A 24,543-nucleotide genomic window follows, 5' to 3' on the forward strand; every position below is an offset into this window, starting at 1 on the left:
GAAGTTGGAACTCTTGATGAGCTGCTGCAAATCACCCCTCCAGTAGAATGTTTGACCCAGAAACAGGGACTGAACACGTCTCTCTATTACAGGTGGAGATTGGAGAGTTGAGGCTGGTGTCTCTGATGTCAGTGGAGTGGGGAATCCGCTCCAGTTTTCAATCAGAACTCTAAAGGAGCTTTCCAATATTCTGACTGGTTCTGTCCAGCGGATTCACCACCCCACTGACTTTAAAACCACCAGCCTCTGATGCTCTCCCTTTGTTGAATTTTATTCAAGAAAAGTGCAAAGATGTGAGGCTGTGGCAGCTGTTATTACTACAGCAAAAAAAAAAAAACCCCAAATCTGGTGCCCTTCAGATGCTGGCCTGAGAGTTGCAATCCAACACATCTGGAGGGCACCAGGTTGGGGAAGGTTGTACTACAGCCTTGCATGGGAAAGGACCAGGAGAGTGCTCAATAGCGTCATTAGCATTGCATTGGTTCCACTGCCCTGGAGCACTGAAGAGTTCCTGAATGGCAAGTCATGCACGCCTTCCAGGTGAGAGTGCCACTCAGCTGTCAGTGGTAGCTGTGGATGATAATGCAGCACTATATGTGTGTGGGGGGTTAATTTCCAGCTGTGAAAGTTGGTGTCAACATCCTGGCCACAGCAAAATGTAGAGTAGGGACCAGAGCAATATCTTGGTGCTAGACAGGCCAGCAGAGCAGCGTACACAATCCAGCCCCTACTGTAGCACTTAACAGCTGCACTGCAGAAAGTGTTGCTTACAAAGCCAATAGTTTCAGATGACATGAGTGAGCCATCCCCTGGCTGCCAGGGAAGGGGAAACAGCTTTACTGCTGGATCCCTTTGATGCACCACTTTGGAAACGACTGAATTAGCCATGTCACTTATTTACTGTAAGGGTCTTGCAACATCTGTGATGCAGAAGTTCCGTTTTCCTCTCACTCTACATTTGCACAAAATCCCTTGGCAAAGACTACTAATGCTCTTGGTAGTGTAAGACCATGGCAGAATCTACAGTACTTCTTTAAAGCACTTTATAACAGTTTTGACAATTGTTGGGGCCCAGGACACACTCCATATACAGTTGTCAAAACTGTTATAAAGCGCTTTAAAGCAGTAGTGTAGATCCCACCCCAAAAAACTTCTCAAATGAACAGAACTAATGTTGGTTTGGTTTTTCTAGGCACAAGAGATGCAGTCTTCCTCCTTACAGACAGAAATAGCACTAAGATGCTATTAGTTTTTCCCCATTTTGCTTCAAGGTTTATTAACAAAAACCTTGCAATAGCAGCAGCTTCTTATAATAGCTATTCTAGACACAGGGAACTAAAGCTGTCCTTTCCAGGTTGGCTTCTTCAAAGACCTCCTTAGGTCAGTGAGTGGGAAATTTGTGGCCCTCCAGCTGTTGCTGGAATATAACTTCCTTCATCCCTCACCCTTGGCTATGCTGGGTAGGGCTGATGAAAGCTGAGGACCTTAAGGCACCCACCCCTGCTCTTTGTTGACAATAATCAGCACAGGTCTTTCTTCCGTGTCAAACTCAGTGCCTCCCTTGGTTTATTGTGCTTTTAGGAAACCGAACCATTGGGCAAAGGAAGGTTTCATTAACTAATGTATTGGCACAGTTGGACTGTGTTGTGATAGACAGAGCTTGGTGTTTATACCTTGCAGTCACATAAGCAGAAAGGAGGCAGAGATGGTGCAGAAGGAGAACAGCTGTATTGTACAGTAGATGTATATAATGATATTGTTAGCAGAGAGCTACCTCAAGTGAGCAGACCTGGAGCAGCCACTCTGACTGGAAGCTCCCCACTAGAAGACAGAAAAGCCATTCTAAAACCAGAAGGCCCACCCCAAAAACTTGCAACACCTCCTGCTCCTCAGCACATCTGCTAGGACATGAGCAAACATGGACACGTTCTCATCACGAAATATATATATATATATATATATGCACATGTATGTTCATTACAATAAATACAGATTCAAGTTATAAAAAAGTAGTGCATTAACTGTTCACTTCAGACATGTCTAAGGAAATTGGCCCCATGAGAGCCTGAAGAAGGCAAGCGAAGTTCATATTGCACTGGAAACCCCGGCATAGGAGTGAAGGTCAAGTCAGTGTAATGGAGGCAGGAGAAAGAGGCAGGCACTCAATGCTACACCTGCAGCTTTGCCAATGGGTGAGGTAGACTAAAGCTCAACATGTTTCACCATTACAGCCACAGCCCTGCTTTTGGGAGTGGGATGAGGGGCTTCAGAAGTACTCGAATGAAAGCACACCATACCTTCATCCTCCTCTCCCGTTAAAAAGTATGAAGAACAGTGCTTAGCTTGGACTTCTTAAAACCATAATTAGCAGCACAACCCTATGCATGATGCCTCCAAAGTAAGTCCCATCAAATTCAATGGGACTTGCTCCCAGGTAAGCATGCATAGGCTCAGAATTTGTCCAGCCAGCTTTGCATCCCCAACACAGCTGGTAGAGTGACAACAGCAGCTCTCTCCCGTCTGCACTCAGTTCTGTTGCCAGTCAGATGCTGTCTAAGTGGTTGGTATGCAACTGCTGCTCTACCACCCCCTCCCAAACGATGCCACACACTGGCTTTATTAATCCGACTTCCGCTGCATTAAAACATTTTGTGTTCGTTGAGTTCACGCCTGTCCTTGGTTAAAAAGTAATCTTCCAGCCCCTCTGGCTGGCCGAGCCACATTCATTCTCCCACAAAGGACTCCTCAGCATGGTACAGGCAGGGCAGGACAGAGATCAGAGCCTCCTCGATGGAGAACAAGTGGTCATCCTCGACCTGAGGGCAGCAGAAGCGCATGAAGTCCGCTAGCTGTAGCAGGTACTCGATGTTGTGGCCTGCACGACCGCTGGAGACTATTATTTGAGCGGCGATGTCCTCTTCAGATGCTGGACCAAGGTAGGAGGGGTTCTGAGGGGTTGCAATGTAGACCAGGGCCAGGATAGGTTCATCAGTCTCTTTTTCCTGGGGGTGGAACTTCACCAGCTTAGTGTCATAGCCTCCAAGTACTGCTTCCCGCATGTTCAAGTACTTGAGAGAGGCAGCAATTTGATCTCCGTGGAGTTCATAGGCAACGCCCCATGTGCACCCCTGGAACAAGGAATCAAATTAAAAGGGCTACTCAGACATACAGAAGCAGAAATGGAATCACTAGCATTACTATATCGTGGAAGCAGATGAGACTGCTATTTTTATGTCAATCTGTTAAACTCTTATTAATTTATTAATTTTATTTATTACGTTTATATCCCACCTTTTTTCCTCCAAGGAACCCAAGGTGGCTGACATAATCTCCTCCTCTCCGTGTTATCCTCACAACAGCAACTCTGTGAGGTGGGTTGGGCTAAGAGTCTGTGAATGGCCCAAAGTCACCCAGTGGGTCTCCATGGCCACGTGGGGACTAGAATCCAGATCTCCTGACTCTAGCCACTACACTACACTGGCTCTCAAAGGAGTCAGTGTGGTGTAGGCAAAGAAGTACTGTAAAAACTCATCAGGAATGGAGAAACTTACTCTCCCCATCTTGAGGTATTCCTAAATGTATGGGGGAGGGGGACCTGTTGCAGTATGAAAGGAGAGGACAGGTCAATTTCCCACTCACTTTGGCTATTACTTCTCTATTTGCATCTTGAAAACACATGAGGGAAAGTGACCCATCGCTATGCTGTCAGAAGGGCTGCAGGCATGCATCTTTGCAATATGTAGGTGGTCGAAGGTACATCTCTAGTAAGTGACATTTCTCCACCATTCATACATCTCAGACCCATACATGATTTGCACCTTACAAAGACTTTTTTTGGACATGCATCGCTCACTTCTCTATGCATTTTGAAAACACAAGTAAGGAAAATAGTGGCAGAGGTTGCCCACAGAGCATTCTATACAGAAACAGTCTTGCATCTCTTGGTTAAATAAGCAATATGGGTTGATGCTGTATCCCATCTAATTTTAAAGACTTTTGAGGTGAGCAGAGGCTAAAGGCCAAGTCAGTGGTTACAAACTAAAATTTAAAAAAGCAGGTCTTTCCTTCCACTCTAATTTAACTGCTGCTGTCCTGTCCACTGAGTGATTAATACAGATAGCCATGACTCTGATTCAATCACATTCCAAATCTTTCCCAGCAACTATTTTCCTGTTGAGGGATGCCTCCAATGTTACTGAAAACCAAGTTTTGTCTCATCACCTGAAATTATGCCCATGAAAATGGACTGGATGTTTACTATGTAAACAGCATTCTACTGTCCAAATTGCCCAATTATCCAGCTGTTTTGGGCATCCCCCAAGCCATATGAATATGAAAATCTAAACTGATATAAGAAACTCTAGCCACAGTAATACTATCAACCTCATCTTCTTTCTATGCAGAGGAACTAAGGGGTTGGTGGGGGAAGGGAGAGAAGATAATGGTGGTTCAGAACTCTTTAAGAACTGTTTCAATTTATCTCCACCCCACCCAGGGGGTTGAACCCAGACTAAGCCTTGCTATAAAGGTGTGCAGGCTAACTGGATAAGGATGCAGCAGGCACTAAATACTTACATCATAATCTTCTTGGAGGGTGACCACTCTTCCAGGCTAAACAGGAGAGGAGAGAAGAGCCCAGTTTTAACATGTTGGTATCAAATATCAACCCAACAAGCCCCATCACCTCAAGGAGACCACAGCGCCTTGCAGGCCAATATGGGAGGCACTGCTTGCAGCCCCCTCATGCTGGCTGAGGACCATGGGGGTTGTAGTCCAGCACACCAGGAGGGGAACCGGTTGGGGACACCTGGCATGGGAAATGCCAAGCCAAGGGTGAAAGGGAGTGGCTGTGGGTGGGAGGGCTCCGGGTGGCCCAAGCTCCCATCCCCCTTTGAATGGCGCAGTGCCCAGATTCCTGGCTTCCCCTTCTTACGTTCCCACTCAATGTTCCCCAGAGACACTCCCCCCCCCGCAAAAAACCAGGCCCACCCCCGGGGCCTCGAAAGACATCCTTCCTACGACCCAGGATGAAAGAGCTGGGAACCATCGCATCACCCCATCTGGTGATCCTTTTCCCAGCCTCGATCCTCCTCCCGCACGCCCACCCCAACCGAGCTCCGGGCGCCCACTGCTCTCACCATCTTTTCGCAGCCCCGGTGGAAGGTGTCTCCTTGCCAGAAGCGGCGGGTGTAGCCGCGGATATAGCCCACTTTGCGGGAGGTGAACTCGAAATCGGGTCTCCACACCAGCGAGCCGTAGCCGAAGACCCAGAGCGGGGATTTCGGCGGCCCATCTTCTGCAAGGGGGGATTCCGCCTCCTCCTGCTGCTGCTGCCCCTGCCCCTCTTTCTGCCGTCCAGGGGATTGCTTCCCTCCGCTGGAAGGATGCGGATGCTGCGGATCCCGCTTCATGACCCCGCAGAGGATTCCGGTAAGCAACCAGGGAACTTGCAGCTGTACCGTTGGATCGGAGCTCCGGGAAGGTTGGCCGAGGCAGGGGGCGAGGCACGACGGTGGCTGGATGGCGGGAATGACCCGCGCCCGAAGAAAGCAAGGGGAACACGTCCAAGATTTAACTGCACTGCTCTCGCGTCGACAGCCCTTTAAATACCACCGTGCCGGCAAATCCCGCCCCGCTGTCACCTGGCTCTCGCGCCTCGCGCCGCCTATTCTCCAATCAGCGCCTCCGGCTTCAAGGCAGCCGCGGATTGTCCCGCCTCGCGGGCTGCACGCGGGACCTGGATTGGTCAGAGAAGTCTGCCTGACGTGAACGGAACGCTCCCGCTGATTGGCCGCTTTGCTGCCCGGTGGAACAAACCGAGATGATGCAACCTGCCGGGTAGCTTTCGAGTAGAGGAGGCGGATGATTGCATCAGGCTCCGCTCACTTCGGGTGGAGCCTGGCGGGAGGGATGGGATCGGGGTCAGTAGGAGGAAGCGTGCTGTGTAGGATGGCCATAACGAGGCGCAAGGCTCCGCATCTGCTACAAATAGCATTAAGAGGCAATGGTTTGCCCTAGTTTATCAAAAGGTGTGCGCGCACACACACACACGAACAAGAAAGTGTCTTGTGGCACCTTAAAGACTAATGCATTCCGGCAGAAGCTTCTAAAAGTGTATGCCAAAAGGCAATTTGTTAGACTTTAAGGTGCCACAAGACTCTTCCTTGTTTTTGCTGCAATATCTGGAAATTAATCTCTCCATAATAGTGATCAGGATCTCGCCCCTTGACAGAGCACAAAGGCATCACTGGAGGCTGGAGGGACAATATTATGCTGCAGTGTTTGTAGAAGCCAGCAAAATATGAGAGCTGAAAGAGACCTCCTCCCTCCACTAGTAATAGCCTCTTGTAGGGCAAGGTGGAAGCAGATGTTGCATCTCTCCTTATGATGGTTTCACTTCTTTCACAAGTCTTCTCCTTTCCCCCTTCGCAATCCCTTCTCTGCATAACATACAGTCCACAGTCTCTGCAGGGCTTGCTTGATCTTGATCTTGATCTCTCTGGGTAGCATGCGATGGGTTGGGGATGGAATTGGGCCCAGCGAGAATGCCCAGGGAGAACATGTGAGCACTCCTCTGTCCCTCTCACCCTCTGGGCAGTGCAGAGGACTGGGCCTACTGGAGCCAATCTTCACCACTGAGCTGCCAAGAGAGAGAGAGAGAACGTAGGTGCGTAAGCATGAGGTAGAGTGGTGGCGGCTCTTTATAGGAACACCCTCCCTCCCTCCGTCTCTTTCTGGATGGTGCAGTGAGGAGGACTGGGCCCTGGGAGGCTGCTCAGAGAAACTGCAAGAGAGAGGCACTTGCAGGAACAGCAGTCACTGCTGCCCACATGCTCACACCCTTGTTTTGTGTGGCAACACAGCAGGGAGCATTGGGCCCACTGTGCAGAGTGCAGGTAAGGATAGGGCGCTTACCAAAGGCATGCTGCTGAGACCCACTCCCTTAACGTGGAACCAGCCCTGTGTCTGGAAAGATGACTGTGTTGTCACCCCCCAATTTTTAACCAGTGCTGTGTTGCGGGCTGTGTGCTGTGCATTTGCTAGGAGACAGCAGAAGACAGCACAATTATGCCAATGGCAGCTGCTATGCTGGTCTTTGTGCCAAGCTCTGCTCCTGCTGGCAGTCTGAAGGTTTGCATCATCTCTGCACATATTGTTAAGAAGAAGGCTCTAGCTATGACTTGGGATGGGGTGGAGGAGGGGGGAACTTTTACAGAATGACTGTGAGAATAACAGAATGATTTTCTGTCACTTAACCAAAGAACAATAGTTCACTCTCCAGTTCTAGATGCGTTACACAGTGTGGTGTGTAAAGACAACAAGTGTGGAATCATATGCATGTTTAGACAGAAAAGGTCCTACAACTCCCAGCATGCCCCAGCCAGTCATGATGGCTAGGGAGTTTTAGGACTTTTTCCTGTCTAAACAGGCCTAGGAGTGCATCCCTAATAACCTAAAGTGTTCATGCAGGAGTCCTGGCAGTTTTAATGGTGAACTGTTGTGACTATTGGGCAATATAAAAATGTAATAATAAAATATAAATAGCCCATGAGAGTGTGGGGTGTAGTCCTAGGCCCTCCAATGAATTAGACAGGAAGAGGAAGTCAGGTATGAAGGCAGAAGTGGAAGTACTCACTGGACTGTTCCAAGCCAAGGTCGAAAACACCTAAGACTTAGAGCGTCTCGTTAAGGGAAATTGTGTTGTTTACCTGGGCTGTTGTGCTTCCTGGTTCTTGGCATGATTGATATGAGCGGATTACACGGCAGGAGAGGGGCGACGTGGTGGAAGATCCTGCTGAATCCCGGGGCTCCTTTAAAGGTTTGAATTGAGAGAGCCCTTCCCTCCTTTCCTCCCTGGTATGTGTGCAAAGGAGGGGAGCTGAAGTCTTGTTTTCCTAGGTTAACTTGTGCCATACTGTTTCTTCGCAGCTCCCAGGAAAGCCAGATGTAAGATTGTGCTTTAAGTCTGCAGCTCTAGGCACACTTACAATAAGCCCCTTTGAACTTAAAGCACTGCTCTTGGTGGGGTGGGGGATCAGATCTTCCTCCCTTTGTTGCAGGGAGCATTTTACCCTCTTCTCACTCGATCACAGAATAGGAAAGTCCTTTCTCGGCAAGTTCATAGCACAAACCTACTGCTGATTTCACGCTATTAAGGTTTATTCCAGCTTTTCTCTGATCTATTTTAAAACGGAATAAGGGAAGGAAACAGCAGGAGACATCCTGCCTGATGCTGATGTTGTCAAAAGGACACACAAACTTCTGTGAGTGGCGAGTCACGAGTGTCCTTTATTTTGCTCGTGTGAAGAAGCTGTTTGGCTGTAAGTGGTAGTAGAAGTTCCTGGCTGTAGCACCCCCCAGGAGTACGGTCTCAGGATTGACTGGGCCTATCGCTGTTGCATCAGAGAGGGAGTTTTGAAAGGTGACCAGCAGTTAATGGGCTTTTTTTTTTGCCAGAGGTTTATGTACATATTTTTAAATGATTCAGAGTACATATTAAAACAAATGCACTCTGTCTGAATCATTTTTAAAATGCGTCATTTTTTGTTTAAAAAAGGGATATGTAATTAAAATGTTATGTAACTGTTTGACCTAAGAATTATTTAACTGAAATTAAAACCACTCAGACAGTTTCAGAAATTACACAGCCCTGTCTGAGAGGACACAGAGTTGCATTTGAGAACTGTCAGCCTGCATTCAAATCCCTGTTCAGCCATGAAACTAGCTGGATGGCCTGGGATAAATCACCATCTCTGAATTGCACCTACCTCACGGTGTAAATTGTTGTGAGGATGAAAGCAAAACTAGTTCATGCACAAATCTTGTGGAAAGAGAACAATTCAAGCTAAGAGGGAAACTTTGGGACACATAATCTTTACAGAAGGCAAAATCATTAAAGGAGGGGGCACTGCCTCTCATGACTTCTTTCCCAGTTATGGCCCTGCATTGGAATTCAGCATAGCAACTTCTGCAATACTGTATCTAAACACTGTATATAATTTTAGGCAAACGTATCTAGGCTGGCAGAAATACTTGGGATGGTTGTGTGCAGGGTCAGCACCAGAAGTTGCTATTGCTGGGCATAGGTCTATGCCCCAACTGGGGCCCCACAGCCAATCCCTGGAGCCTCTTGGCTTTGGCTCCTCCTCCTTTCTGTTGCTGCTGGTTATCTGCTTTCTCCAAGAGAGCAGGCCCTCATCTATATAACATCGATAATGCTGCGCCCGGCGGCGCGAGCCATGGCACAGCTGCATTTAACCTGTTGGTTGTTTTATTATGGTTTTAATTTTTGTGAACCGTCCAGAGAGCTTTGGCGGTATAAAAATGTAATAAATAAATAAAATAAAAATAAATTGATGCTTTTTCTGAACGTCTACATGGGAAGGAGAGCAGTTGAGGGCTTTCCAGGCGGCAGTGCCATGCCCACCCATCCAAGCACTCACAAGGCTGATCCGGGAGCGCTTGGGAGCATCTGTGCCCCCATCTTCTATGGTTAGTGGAGGTTTTAAGGGGAAAATGGGGCTGACGTTTTTTTTGTTTAGTTGTAAATGCGAAGGATCACATTTACAGCTAACTGGGGGGGAAGGGAGGGAGGAACGGGGTGCTCCTTCCCTGTCGGGATTTCCAACTCCCCCTTTAAATTTTATTTTATTTTTCTAAACAAGGCTCTGCAGAGGTGCGGAGCCTTGCTCCAATCTAAAAAAGTAGGGGTAAGTCCCTGACTTCTTTAGTGTGGAGCTTTGGGGCTTTGCCCCTGGATTGCTTCAGAATGGTGGCTGCGTCACGTAGATCACCTGCTGCCACTCCCAAGCAATCCAGGGGCAAAGTGCCCTTGTGGACGAGCCCCAAGCAGTGAGAGGAACGTCTGTACAACTTCTAGCTCTTCTTCCTCTCTGGGAGGTGGTTCCAATTGGGCAGTGGCAAGGAAGAGGTGGAGCTATTGAGGGACGGGACCCAATGAGAGTGTCTTGGCCTAGAGCTCCCCAAAACCTGGACTTGACACTGACGGTGTGAATGGCAAAATGGCAATACACATTAGCACTGCAGTATCTCTCTAATGGGCACATCGATACTACAAAATATATTGGTTTTATACCAATTTAACTTTCATAGCTTCCTCCAAAGAATCCTTGGCAATTTTGTTTGATGAGGGATTCTGGGAATTCCCTGCCCCTTCACAGAACTGCAATTCCCAGGATTTCCTGGGAAGAATTAAAACAGTTTAAGTCTATAGTGCATAGATACACTCACTGGATTGGATCTGGCCAACAGAACAGCTGACATCAATGGAATGCGGAAAGGTCTTTTCCCCCTTTCCCTTGGAGCCCCTTCCTCAAAATCTGCTCCCGAAGGGTGAGGGCTGCTGCACAGAAGAGAGGAAGGAAAAATCCCGCAGTGTGAAGGGAAGTCCATGTGTGTGATGTTGAATTTCACCCACTGGGCCGGTTTGCACAATCAAACAACAACCCACCATGACTTTTTAAAGCCACAGTGGGCTGCAGTGCATGCCTGTGTGGGTGGGTGGCCATTTTGAATAGTCATTCTGCAGCCACAGCTTGTGTCATCCAAACCTGGGCAGCCAGGTGGAAAAACAGGAAAGGAAACGCTCTCCATGTAGTAGTTGGATCTCAATTCTACTGTACAATGAAACTAAAAGTAGATACAGCAGATTAACAGCGTTGTGTCGAAAAGCTCAAAGTTAAGGAGAGCTATGTGCTGGAAATCAAATTCTGCCCCCTCTGTTTTAGGGTGCAAGTCTTAGGGCACAATTCTATGCATGTTTAGGCAGAAAAAAGCCCTATAATTCTCAGCATGCCCCAGCCAGCCATGCTGGCTGGGAATATGGGAATTATAGGTGCAACAATGAGTCTACCTATGGAGGTTGTGGGTTCTCCATCTCTGGAGGCTTTAAGAAGAGTCTGGACAGCCACCTTTCATGAATGGTTTAACTGGTTTTCCTGCAGTTTGTAGAGGGTTGGACTAGATGATCATTGTGGTCCCTTCCAACTCAAGAATTCTATGATTCAGGTCTCCTCCAGCTCCTTGATTCAAATGAAAATAAAACAGGAGGAATCAAAACCATGGAGGAGAAAATATATGGAATCCAATATTCCCCAAAGGTTTCCAGATTTCCTCAAATTGTGCTGCCTTGCCACTTACAACGAACACTATTTGCTTCCATGTTCCTGATATGCACAGATCAGAGGATGGGGCCAAATTTATGCTGGATCAACTCTACTGACAGAAGTGGACTTCCCCACCCCCTCTTTCCCATGTCAGCATCTCTAGCCTCCTAAAAATGCTACCCAGGGAGTCAGGAGACCCTAATGAATGGGGTGAGGTGTGGGGTATGGGGGAATGGTTTATCCAAAAATATTGGACAGAGGGACTTTCTGCAAGCAGAGCTTTTCTTCTCATAGAAGGCAGACCCTGGATCTAAGCCCCGAAGTGCAAACTTATACTTCTAAAGTTATGTTTGTTTCCCACAGTTTCAAACTTAATTTCTTAGTTACTAATAAGGCACTGGGCCGGTTCACACAATATGCTATATGCAAAATGTGTGTGTCAGACCACATTTTGCATATTGTCATGTCATCAAAATCCTACAACAGGGCAGGATTATGTTTAACCCTTGTGTAAACCACAGTGGATGGATTCATACTCATGACAATGCCCAGTTAGTAGTTGAATGTGCAAAATACCAGCCAGCACATGCCTCAGCTCACCATGGCTTAAACAACCTATAGTGGACTGTTTGATTGTGTGAACCAGATTATTGTGCCTGTTGAGGGCCAATACTAAAGAAAATACAATACACAGAAGATAGTGGAGAAGTAAAAGTTGAACACAGTGATTAAGAAATAATTGGATAGGCCATAAAGGGGTACAGCTAAGGGAACTTGATGTTCTGAATGTGAGATGTAACTGTTCTGAAATCCAGCTTATAAAACCTTGTTTTAATATATTTTGCCAGTGTATGGGTAGAAGCCTTTAGGACATTAATGTCAAACTGATCCTTTGAGATAAGGGGCTCAGTTTTTAGTCCAAATTAGGATAAGCCTATTATTTGATTGTTCTAAAAGAGAAAGCAAAGAAAGTCCTCTACCCCCTACCTCTGAAGTCTAGTATCTGGCAGAATTGAAGCTTCAACCTGTAAAAAACAACAACCAAGAGCAAAGGGTTCTACACTTCCATTCTAAGCATTGCCAAGGGGGTGTTAGCTGGAAACTATAAAAGTAATCTCAGAACACAATTCTGGACCGTCTCCAAATCAATAGCATGCGTCCTGTTCAACTCCACATCGTGGCATCAATTTCCTGTTCTAGAACAACCTTTCCCTCAATGATCTGAACTCTTGGTTGGATTAAATTGCCAACTGAGCAACATTTTAAATCTCATTGGGGGTTTGAACAGTTTGATCCCTTGTCAGCTCTAATTGGAAATACTGGTTGAATTGAATCCTTAAGAATTTGAAGTCCTTCACCTGTTTGATCTACTTTCCACGTAGACACCTAAAACCAGCCTTCCCCAACCTGATGCCTTCCAGATGTGTTGGAGTGCAACTCCCATAATTCCTAGCCAGGATGGAAATTATGGGAGTTGCAGCCCAACACATCTGGAGGGCACCAGGTTAGCAAAGCCTGTTTTAGACAACTTGGCAAACGAGGTAATCTTGCTTTTAGTATAATTCAGTGCTAAGTTTTGCTTTTTACAATATACTCCTGAAATAAGAAGGTGACCCGTTTGTGTGATGAATAATAATAATAATAATTTCAGCTGCCTTTACAACTTGTCAAAATATTCGTATTATAACTTAGTAATATTGCATTGCATTCCCAAAAGTTTTTGGAATAACAAATCTAATGCGATGAAAGCTTATGCCATAATAAATTTGTTAGTCCATAAGGTGCCACAAGTCTGTTGTTTTTGCTGAATCAGCTAAAGGCAGCTATCTATCTCTGAAAGGAAGGAAGGAAAGAAAGAACTGAAGATTAGAGTTTTGCAGACAGGAACTGTATTTTCCCCCCAGGCCACAGAGCAGGGGAATTACTTGCTTCTACTTAGTAAACAAATCAGATTGCTTCAGGGTAAATTTCAATGTGTTACTCTCAGGTGACTGATGCATATGCACAGGTATGGGTTAGGTTTCTTTCAGGCAATAGTGAATCATAGCCAAACTGGAAGGCCGTTTACAGAGCTGGTGTGATACATGGGAACAGACTGTACCAAAAGCAATTATCTTCATTTCAGCTTCAGATATCTTACATATAAATACAACCAAGCTGAGGTTGCCCCTGTGCTAGAGAATGCTAAATGCTGACTAGCCAAAGGGCTGTATTATAAAAACAAAGTAGAACCATGAAAGGACTGTACTGTACAGAGAACATTGACACCAAGATAACCACTGGTATTTCTGAGAGAGGAGCAATGCTAAGTCAATCCAGTTTGAACTGTCTTACGTCAGCTTTCTGTTTGACGTCTGTTTGCCGTTCATTTGTTCTGAGAAACTATTGAATTAAATACTTGGTTGAAAACCACTTCCTTTTCTAAGGTTCCAGCTTCCTCAGTTCGTTGGGCAGCTCCATAAAATTCTATGACACTAAACTAATCTACACTAAAAGCTCCATCACACCTGGGGTTAACATGTTCCCTACCTTCGCTTCTCCGCCGGTGTTTCGGTCCTCAGTTACTTCCTCTTTTTAAAAGAGGAAGTACAGAACGAGCATGAGGCCCATTGGGTCCGCTGTTCTAATGGTGCTGCTTCTCCTGCACACAGCAGGGCCGGATCTACACTACTGCTTTAAAGCGCTTTATAACAGTTTTATAGCTGTTTAAAGCAGTTAAAGCGCTTTATAACTGTTATAAAGCGCTTTAAAGCAGTAGTGTAGATCCGGCCCAGGAGAAAGCAGCAATTCCGAGTTTAAAAAAACTTCAGACTTAATGAGGGTTTTTTTTTTTGTTCCACAAGGAAGGCCAGAAGGGGTGGAAGGGGCGCGGGAAGCAGACGACATCATGTGAGGGACCTGAGCAAACTCAGTTAGTGCCCAGTAACGAGCGTGCAATAAAACGCTTGTCGGATGGAGTGCTAAGATTCGTTCTTCATATAAAACCAAACTAGCTTTTCATTTTCTTTTCTTTTAATTACAGTAAAGGTCTTCACAAGACTATTTCCCTACATTAATGGAAATTGCATTGTTTACCTGGGGTTGTTGTGCTTCTTGGTTCTTTAGCGTGATTGATATGGGCTGGATTACAAGGGAGGAGAGAGGCGACAAGGCAAAAGGATCCTGGGAGCTTTGTCACACCAGGGTTATACTGTGCAATCACTGCGAATTGCATGCAAAGGACTCAGAAGTTTTCCACCTTATAATTTGCTTTTATTGCGAAGTACTCCCATGCATCCTGCTTTGATTGTGCTATAAAGCCAAAAGAAGTGCAATATTTAGGTACTACTTTTCAAAGGTATCATCCGAGCAGCCACTGGGGCACAGGAATAGGATTTTAAAGAAATGCTTACATCTGTGTAAGCTTTAAAGATAAAGACATCAAAATCGGCACAGTAATAGAAATTAAGGAGAGCTTTAAGCATACCAAATTTGAATTGGATTGGGTCATCCGTTGATTTTTTATGATTTTTTTTACATTCCCCCCCTTAAACTCACTTCCTGGTATGCAAAGGATTGCTGCCGCCCAGTAACAACAACAACGCCAAAAGCTTAGCGCTACGGGGATAATTCGAGGGAAGCAGGTACGTGGGATGAAGCTCTGGTTCTCTGGCGTGAGGAGAGGGGGACAAGGCAGAAGGTCTTGCTGTTTCCCAGGGCTCCTTTAAATGGCAGAAACTGAATCCAGGGAGCACCTCCCTCCCTCCCTGGCATGTGTGCAAAAGAGGGGGGGATCTTGTGTTCATCCGTTTACTCGCAGCCCCCAGGAAAGCCAGGACTGAAAGACTACGAGGTTTGAAGAATTAGTAGTAAGTAAGGAGAAAGGAAAAGGAGGTAGTATAGTTTCAAAAGGATTAATGAGTGAAATATATAAAATATTGTTAGAGAAGGAGTTTAGAGAGAATACAGAGAAAATGGTTTGGGAATCAGATTTGAAGATACAAATAGGGCGACAGAGCTGGGAGGGACTATGGAAACAAAGAGTGTTGAGAAGTTTATCAGTAAGAATAAAGGAGAATTATTTTAAAATTTTATGGAGGTGGTACCTAACCCCGGTTAGATTGAATAAGATAAGTGATCAACATTCAGCAAATTGTTGGAGAGGTTGTGGGGAAAAAGGAACGTATTTACATATGTGGTGGCAATGCAAATATGTACAAAGATTATGGAAGATGGTGTTCTCAGAAATTGAAGAAATAGTGGGAATGAAAATAGAACAAACACCAAAAATAGCATTGCTGTCACTATTTGAAGATATAAAGTGTGGAAAAGGAACTATAGAGCTGATATCGAGTTTGTTGGTTGCAGCACGACTGATGGTAGCTAGGAACTGGAAGATTCAAGGGGAATATTCTATTGAGGAATGGTATAAAGAAGTATGGGACATAGCCATTAATGATAAACTGACATGTAATATTAAGTGGAGAAAAGGCGTAACTAAAATAAATGAGTTCGAAGGAATCTGGAAACAGTTCCTAGTGTTTGTGTTTACTAAGGGAAGTGGGAAACCACCAGCAGAAGAAACGATTAGATTTTGGACTCAAGAATGAACCCGAGGTGGGGGGTGCACTTTTATGTTAAGAACGAAGATGTTGTAGTATGATAAGGTATATGTAATAGTTTTTGATATTTGTACTCAACAATTATTTAATATGTATGTAGCAGATGTTTGAAGTTTTTTTTTCCTATTGTGTTTGTTTCAGTTATATTTTGGAATTTTTTTTTATGTTTATATAGTGTTGAAAATGAATAAAAAAAAAAAGGAAAGCCCGGACTTACTTCTGAATAGATGTAAGATTGTGCTATAAGTCTGCAACCCTTGGCATACTTACTTGGGATAAAGCCCCTTTGAACACAGTGGGACTTACTTCTGAGTAGACACATGGAAGTACTAGCACAAACCAACAGAAAGAAGAACAAATATTTTAAAAGATTTGCACTGGCGTTGAATCTAGCACAGCTCTAATCTAGCATATTGAAGGGTCTTGTTCTTGTGGTCTTATAAAAATTTCTATGTCTCCTGCGGCTCAATTACTTGGGAACAAGCCCCATTGAACTTAAAGGAGTGCTCTTGGTGGGTTGAGGGATGAGATCAGTGTTGCTGATGTCATCAAAACAAAAGGACCAGTGAACTTCCTTGACTGGCTGGTCATGAGCGTGTCTTTTTTCGCTTGTGTGATGAAGCCCTCTATTTGAATTTAAACAGGATAGATTCAAGGTGCTGTTTTTAAAAATCGTCCTGAGCCCCATACAACTGTTCATAGGTCTCAGAATGGGGAGATGTCGCTATTCAGAGTTTGGGTAGAATCTTTCAGCATGACCAATTGTGTTTTTCATGGTCCACAAGCACAGGGCTCCAAAGATACCCAAATCATGAAAAGGTGAGAGGCATTCCCTGATCTTGCTTTGGTAAAAGAGGCCTCAAGTTCATCTGGAAGTCTTATCTTCTGATCTGGAAGCTGCCTCATAATTTCAGATTAGTTGGGGCAAGTTTTAGGGTGGTCATGTGGTCCCTTATACAGAGAATGGTCCTCTATTTGAAAGGCTGCCAGAGGACCCCTAAGAACTCTTGCCCACAAACAATTAGCACCTGAACAACAGACTGAACTGAGAGGCACACAGGACACCTGGTTATAGTTTTCCACACCACAGTGAGATGTACCGTATTTCTATTTAAATTATAATAATTATGCCTAAATTTGCATCTATACATATAATAAGCATATGTGAATTTTATGCAAATTGCTCTCTGCTTTTATCCTCCTTTTTAATGATGAATTTCTTCTTCTTTTTTGCTAATTCAGAACTGATCACCTTAGCTAGTTGTGATTAGGCAGTGATGAGGGAAAGCACTTTACATATTTATATACCTCCAGGGGCACCATCCTTCATATGTTCCAGGGATGGCCTTTGGTATTCAAAACAGATTCTAGGACTGAGCTCTGGCTCACATTGATCCCCAGCCACTCTACCACAAATAATTACACCTGTCCAGACACACACAGCAACCCATCCTGCACCAGCTAGAAGGTTAGGCTATGTCTCCTGATCCAGAGCCTCACATTTACTCCAGTGGGCTCCCTGGATGGATCTTTGAAGAGCTGCTCCTTTCATTGAAATGGATAACCTTTGAACTCCACAAGCCTTCCCCAACCTGTTGGGTTAGATTACAATTCCCACCACCCCCAGCAAACATTGAAGAGTGTTCTGCAGAATGTAAGGGTTTATCTGTATAATAGGCATTGCTAAAACATAAGGTTAAAAGAAGCATTAGAATGGGAGAAGCTTGATATCATGGTCCCTATACATTCCTTAGTACACTGCGCTCAACATCTAAGGTCCTCCTCCGAGTGCCTACTCCAAGGGAAGCTCGGAGGATGGCAACAAGGGAGAGGGCCTTTTCAGTGGTGGCCCCCCGACTGTGGAATGATCTCCCCGATGAGGCTCGCCTGGCGCCAACATTGTTATCTTTTCGGCGCCAGGTCAAGACTTTTCTCTTCTCCCAGGCATTTTTAACAGCATTTTAACAGCATTTAACAACGTTAAGTTTATTTTTAATGGACCCCACAATTGTTGTTTTTAAATGGATACTGTTGTTTTTATACTGTTTTTATGTGTGTGTGTGTGTGTGTGTGTGTGTGTGTGTGTGTTTAAATTGTATACTTTTAATGTTTACTATTTTTAAATGTTGTAAACCGCCCAGAGAGCTTCGGCTGTGGGGCGGTATATAAATGTAATTAAATAAATAAATAAATGATGGGATTGCAGTGATTTTTGACACAAGATGTAGATCTCCCCCAGGTCTGGGTTAAAAATGAAGAACTATAAGGAGGGTGAGCAGCAGGAGCCTTGAAGCTGCCTGTCCACAGTTAGCACCTAGATAGCAAACTGAGCAGGAGGACAGGTCACCTGATCAACCTTACCTGCGATGGTGAGATGTATTGTAGTTCTATTTAAATTATAGTTATTATTTCTAAATTTGCATCTACACACACACACACTAGCATATGCAAATGTTGTGCAAATTGGTGTCCACTGTTTTGGCAACACACAAGAGGGAACATGGCTGTGCAGCACCAGCATCATACATATTGATAGGCTGTATGACCTGGCCTGGTGTAAATTTGAGGAGCCTTTGCCTGATCAGTGGAGGAGTACCTGTTGCTTGCTCTGTTCCACAACCCAACTTCAATTCTAGCCGATGCCCTCAGGGACTCTGAGTTGGAGAACACACCCTCTGAATCCAGCCAGATGATCCTGACAGGGCATCCCTTATTAACACAGTTATGGTGATAGTTAATCAAGGTGCCTCCATAACAGAGAACTCAAATATGGTATTCTCGCAGTTCGAGCTGAACCAAGACATTTTGCTGCCTTAGGCAAAGGACAAGATGGCTCCCCACCCTCCTATCCAGTCCCATGTACAGAAGCAAATTGACTAGCTACTCATCGTTAGTTTGTTTTTAATGGACCCCACAATTGTTGTTTTTAAATGGATACTGTTGTTTTTATACTGTTTTTATGTGTGTGTGTGTGTGTGTGTGTGTGTGTGTGTGTGTGTTTTTAAATTGTATACTTTTAATGTTTACTATTTTTAAATGTTGTAAACCGCCCAGAGAGCTTCGGCTGTGGGGCGGTATATAAATGTAATTAAATAAATAAATAAATAATACTCTACACCAACTTGGGGCCCTTCAGACATTTGGCCATGCTGGCTGGGGCTGATGGGAATCGGACAAAAACTTCTGGAGGGCATCAGGTTGAGGGAGGCTGCTCTAGCCTTTGGCTATTCTTCAAGAAATAATTATGGGTTGTCCTTGCATGGCCATGGGAACATAGTCAGTTGCATGATGGGAATGGGAATTTTTGGATTATTGAGACATGATGTATTCTTATTGTTCATTTTTAAAAATGGTGCTAGTGATATCTAGGATTGCATCAGTTTCCAAAACACTGGCTCAGTAGGGTCTTGAGCAAGAGAGAGGGCGTCCTGAGCTAGAGACACAACATAAACCTGGACGAGTTCATTTTCTGCTTGTCATTGCCTCCCCTGCAAAACAGAAGGAAAATAACACATCAAGTATATGTAACATATCATATATGTTGTTGATGAGTAGTTTTGAACAGTGGCCATATTTTTTAATTGAAGAAGGTCTGAAGGCTAATAAATTTGTGTCCACTCAATGACTCACTTCTGCAAGAGCTAAAACCAGGTAAAGGGTTCCCCAATGTGGACAGAGGCTGTGTCTGTTTTCTGCTACCTCTAAATTTCATAACCTGCATCTTGGCTTGGGTCTGGGAGTCAACAACTGAGGTGAATAAGAAGAAGACTCTAATTTTGTTTACACTGGGGAGGGGTGTGAAGAGCTCTTCGTGCTAATTTTTATCACTTCTGAAACCCATAATTAGTCCCCACATTGCATCACAGCATTTCAAACTACCAATCTTGTGGGTACTTTCCAAGTCAGCATAACTGAAAGAGGCCTCATTGGAAGTGAGGCACTGGCCTCAGAAATACTAATGGGATCCAGGGAACCATTGTGATTGGTCTTTATCTAGCAGACTGCCTTCCCCTATATCAGCGGTTCTCAACCTGTGGGTCGGGACCCCTTTGGGGGGTCGAACGACCCTTTCACAGGGGTCGCCTAAGACCATTGGAAAACACATATTTCCGATGGTCTTAGGAAACTGTATTGACTGAACTATGTCATGTATCATCTTTTGTATTATTAAAGCTATTGTTATGTATTATTTTCATTAGCAAACCATCCCATGACAATGAATCGTGTAGAGAAGAACAAAAATAATTTTATGGTTGGGGGTCACCACAACATGAGGAACTGTATTAAAGGGTCGCGGCATTAGGAAGGTTGAGAACCACTGCCCTATATATCGCCGGACAAACTTTAAGATCTTCAGACGAGGCCTTGCTGGTTGTTCCATGACCAACAGAATGTTGCCAAGTAATATTTCAAAGGTGGGCCTTCTCGGTGTCAGTGCCCACCCTCTGGAGAACCCTGCGCCATGCAGTTTGAGAGGCAGAAAATGTGGTATATTTCAAAAGCCTCCTTCTTGTTCACCCAGGGTTTCTCTGGCTTGAAATTCCTTGCAATTAATCATATACTGTTCTGTCATACTGTTCCTTATATTATTTTGTATTGTTATTATAGTTAGCATTGTTTTTAATAGTGTATTTAAATGTGATTTTTTAATATTTAAAATATTAAATATTAAATATTTATTCCTGTGGAATTCCCTGCCTCTGGAAGTTAGGCAGGCTCTGACCTTGTACTCCTTTCGGCGCCTCCTGAAAACATCTTTATTCCAAGAAACCTTTCTTTAACATGCAGCCTTGAATTTCTGATTTTTGCTTCTTTTTAAATTTTGTTTTAACTGTTTTATTCTGTTTTTATTTTCATTTTACCTTGTACACCGCTCTGAAATTTTTCAATGGGGAGCGGTATATAAATATTCTAAATAAATAAATAAATATTTATATGTGAACCTCTTCTAGGTTTTATTATATTAAGCAGGCTATAAGAATTACTAATTAATTAGTGTGACCATATAGAAAGGAGGACAGGGTTCCTGTATCTTTAACAGTTGTATAGAAAAGGGAATTTCCTCAGGTGTCATTTGTATGCCTGCAGCACCTGGTGAAATTCCCTCTTCATCACAACAGTTAAAGCTGCAGGAGCCCTGCCCTCTTTTGTGGAGTGACCAGAAGCTGCAGGGGACCCTTGAGCAGGGATGTATGGATTTTCTTAAACATCTTCCATCTCTGTTTTGCAGATTGTCAGGTGTCTTTCATTCTGTCACCTGAAGTGCATAATATGGAATTGAGGGTTATGCTGGGGCCAGGTGGAAAACCATTGAGAACTGCATTGGGCCCCTGGGCTGCCGGTTGCTGATCTTTACCTCAGGGCTTGCAAAGCAGTCCTCAGATGTTACAGGCTACAAACGCTTTTATGAGCCTACTTGCTGACACATGCCTGTTAGTAATGTTTGCCTGGTCACCTGGAGGCAATTCTTACCACAGGCAGCCAGGAGAGTGGATAATTTATGGTTTTCTTTCTTTCTTTTTAGCTATCTGTCTATATTCAGTACTTTGGGAGCCTTTAGCTGCCTGTTTACAGCCTGCAGCAGATAAAAACACTTCTCAATAAAGTGTACACCTTGGATTGTTTGACGGGTTGCAATCCAGATATTATGCTGAATGTTATCTAGAGTGAGACATCGACTAATATAAGCAAGAAACATTAAAGTTGGTTTTGGGTTGCATTTGTCTTAGTGGAGTGCCTTGCAAGTGCTCAAGTGCAGGTACATGCTCATGCCATGTGCACCTGACTGGGTCCAAGGGGGCGGACACAGGGGAGACTGTTGGGCACCCGGACTTAGTTGGGCACTCATGACTTCCATATCCATATTACAAAGGCAATGGATTGCAAGAAAAGGCACCCACCCTCATCTTAAGGAGCTTCATGTTCCAGAACTTTATCTTTTGGATCTTTAGATGACTACTTCAGAAACTCAGCAAAAGTAAGGAAAAGGTCTGATGTCATAGAAGCACAAGGTTCCTCAGAAAGACTAACTGAATTAGAAACTGAGTGGGAGGAGGGATTATCTGGCAGTAGTGAATCTGATGCTTGTGGAATAGATGACTCTGAAGAGGAAAGTGTTTCAGAGCTGACAGATGCTGGTTTAGTGGTTGAGTTAATGCCTTCCTTTGTTTTTTTAAAAAAATACTGGTTCAAGTGTCATAGCACTGTCTAAAGGAGAACATCCAATTCAGTCAGTGCTAACAAATATAGCAAATCATGGAGACATTTCAACCCAGCACAGTACAAATTCTACTCCTGTTTGGAATATAGTGTAATAGAAAATGCTGTGTTTTGGTTTGCTTATCACCATTTCACTGGAAAAGATGCCTGTACTGGTGAAAATGCATTTACTCATAAAGGGCACAACTGTAAAAAGGCTACAGATTCAGGACTGAAACTGCATAACAGAAGTGCAGTCCACAAAGACTGCATGGTGGCATGGGAGAGTTACAAAAATAAACACAGAAATTCAAAGGAGGCCCAGTTTTAGCACAATTCAATGATGTTCATAAAAAACATCGGCCCTGGTTAGGCCTCATCTAGAGTATTGCGTCCAGTTCTGGGCTCCACAATTCAAGAAGGACGCAGACAAGCTGGAGCGTGTTCAGAAGAGGGCAACCAGGATGATCAGAGGTCTAGAAACAAAGCCCTATGAAGAGAGACTGAAAGAACTGGGCATGTTTAGCCTGGAGAAGAGAAGATTGAGGGGAGACATGATAGGACTCTTCAAATACTTAAAAGGTTGTCACACAGAGGAGGGCCAGGATCTCTTCTCGATCCTCCCAGAGTGCAGGACACGGAATAACGGGCTCAAGTTAAAGGAAGCCAGATTCCAGCTGGACATCAGGAAAAACTTCCTGACTGTTAGAGCAGTGCAACAATGGAATCAGCTACCTAGGGAGGTTGTGGGCTCTCCCACACTAGAGGCATTCAAGAGGCAGCTGGACAACCAACCATCTGTCAGGGATGCTTTAGGGTGGATTCCTGCATTGAGCAGGGGGTTGGACTCGATGGCCTTGTAGGCCCCTTCCAACTCTGCTATTCTACGATTCTATGATTCTAAGAACGTGTATAAAAATGGTGTTATATAGCCACTTTTGCCAAAATTCTTTTGTTCACTAATATACAAAAAATTGGGAAAGTGAGACAAGTGAAAAGAGAGGAAATGTTCTTGGACTCTTGCATCTAGTTGCAAAACACAATCCCAGAATCCAGTCTAAAGTAGATATTCTTCCTTGCAATGCAAAGTGCACACATCATTCGTTCAAGCAATATGAGAGGAATGGTTCTGAAGTCAATTTCTTATGAAGTGAAGGAAACTGGCTTCTTTATTAATTGCTGATGAAACTAAGGCCAAATGTCCATAGTAGCCAGGATCAAATGACATTAATACTCCGTTATTCCTACAATCGTAATATATATTAATGGTTATTTTGGTTTTTATCCATGTTATTCACTGGATGCTCCTTTGCTAGTGAGTTCCATAAGGAATATCTTAGCATGTTGTGGGATAGATATCAAGCACTGCATAGCACAAAACTATGATAGTGCCAGTTTAATGAGCAGAAAGCTAAACAGGGTGCAGGCTCTGCTCCTGAACAAGGTGCCACAAGTCATCTATGTTCACTGTTTCAAACACTAATGTTCTCTGCCCATCCAGACAAAACAGGTGCCAATCCTGGCTGGATGTGCTACTTTCCAGATTTACACCAGCATTTTGTGACTCGTGCACCCAAGTCCCTTCTGCAGTTGCAACGTAGGAATGTGGGAGCAGAGTTGAATTCAACATTGCAGATAACTGAATTGCACCAGCGTAAAGTCACTTTTGTGTAATCCTGTTTAACTTCTTTGGGCATTATCAGAAAAGGAGTCATGCTCAGCTGTATCCTGTTCCACTAGACTGTGCGGTTCTCAGCTGAAGTATGTAGTAGCTGATATGGTAAGGTCACATCAGGCAAAGTCTCTTTTGCTCAGGTAAAGACTGTTTGAGCAGGGGTCATGGAAATCAGGACCACAGAAAGCTCTCAGTAAGCCCTTATGACTGTAGCACTCACCCTACTGCAGACAGTGGAGTGATGTTGTCTTAGCAGAGAGCTGAAGCCTTTGTAAGTTGATAAAGCCAGTACTGCAGTTCATCCTGTCTATCAGAAAGAGCTGGCTGTGCTTCTTTAGAAAGCCTCTGTCCCGTTCTACAACTTCTCCAAAAGCAGAAGGCGTGGAAATATTACTGGGGACCCATTCTCTAAGCTGGAAGAGAACAGAACATCAGTTTGGGAGAGCACAGGAGGAAGTGCTGAAGGTTCACCCCATGTGGGGCAGCCTGCATCTCTTCCTCAGGACAGTGCAATGGGGGTGGGTATGGAGGTCATGACAGACTCTGCTTAACTGGGATGCCTCCCATTCAACTCATATGCTTTATTCATAAATAAATATGCTGAAAGTCTGTTAACAGTAAAAAGATCGCAGCACATCTTGTGGCTCTGTTTGTTTTTCAGTTCACTAGAACAGTCTCTGTCTCCTCCTGCTTCATGTATTGTAACAGGCAATGCTAAATATTTTTTGATTAGCACTCTACGTAAGCGAGTAAAGTATCAGCATTAGTAAGCAACCTGGTCAACTATCTTCCTTTCTGCCTGACATTGGTATAACATTAATACTTGTGGAATCTTTCACCTACATCACCTGGTAAATTAAAGGTGTTGCCTTATTCCATCTCCCCATTAAATACTTATCAATTCAGTCATATCTTTCCCTTCCCCCACTCAAGGAGGCTTACA

At 44.3% G+C, this 24,543-nt stretch overlaps 1 protein-coding gene across 1 annotated transcript; it reads right to left on the bottom strand.

Annotated features, from left to right (window-relative positions):
* Positions 1–1,217: 1,217 nt before the first annotated feature.
* CHAC1 (ChaC glutathione specific gamma-glutamylcyclotransferase 1) lies at positions 1,218–5,446 on the bottom strand. The gene is made up of 3 exons (XM_063118861.1): positions 5,139–5,446; positions 4,576–4,611; positions 1,218–3,128 (listed from the first exon to the last, which is right to left on the bottom strand). The coding sequence occupies exons 1-3, from the start codon at positions 5,409–5,411 to the stop codon at positions 2,724–2,726; spliced, it is 714 nt and encodes a 237-aa protein (XP_062974931.1). The 5' UTR covers positions 5,412–5,446; the 3' UTR covers positions 1,218–2,723.
* Positions 5,447–24,543: the final 19,097 nt, after the last annotated feature.

The sequence above is a fragment of the Elgaria multicarinata genome, chromosome 2 (genome assembly GCF_023053635.1).
Source record: "Elgaria multicarinata webbii isolate HBS135686 ecotype San Diego chromosome 2, rElgMul1.1.pri, whole genome shotgun sequence".
Lineage (NCBI taxonomy): Eukaryota > Metazoa > Chordata > Lepidosauria > Squamata > Anguidae > Elgaria > Elgaria multicarinata.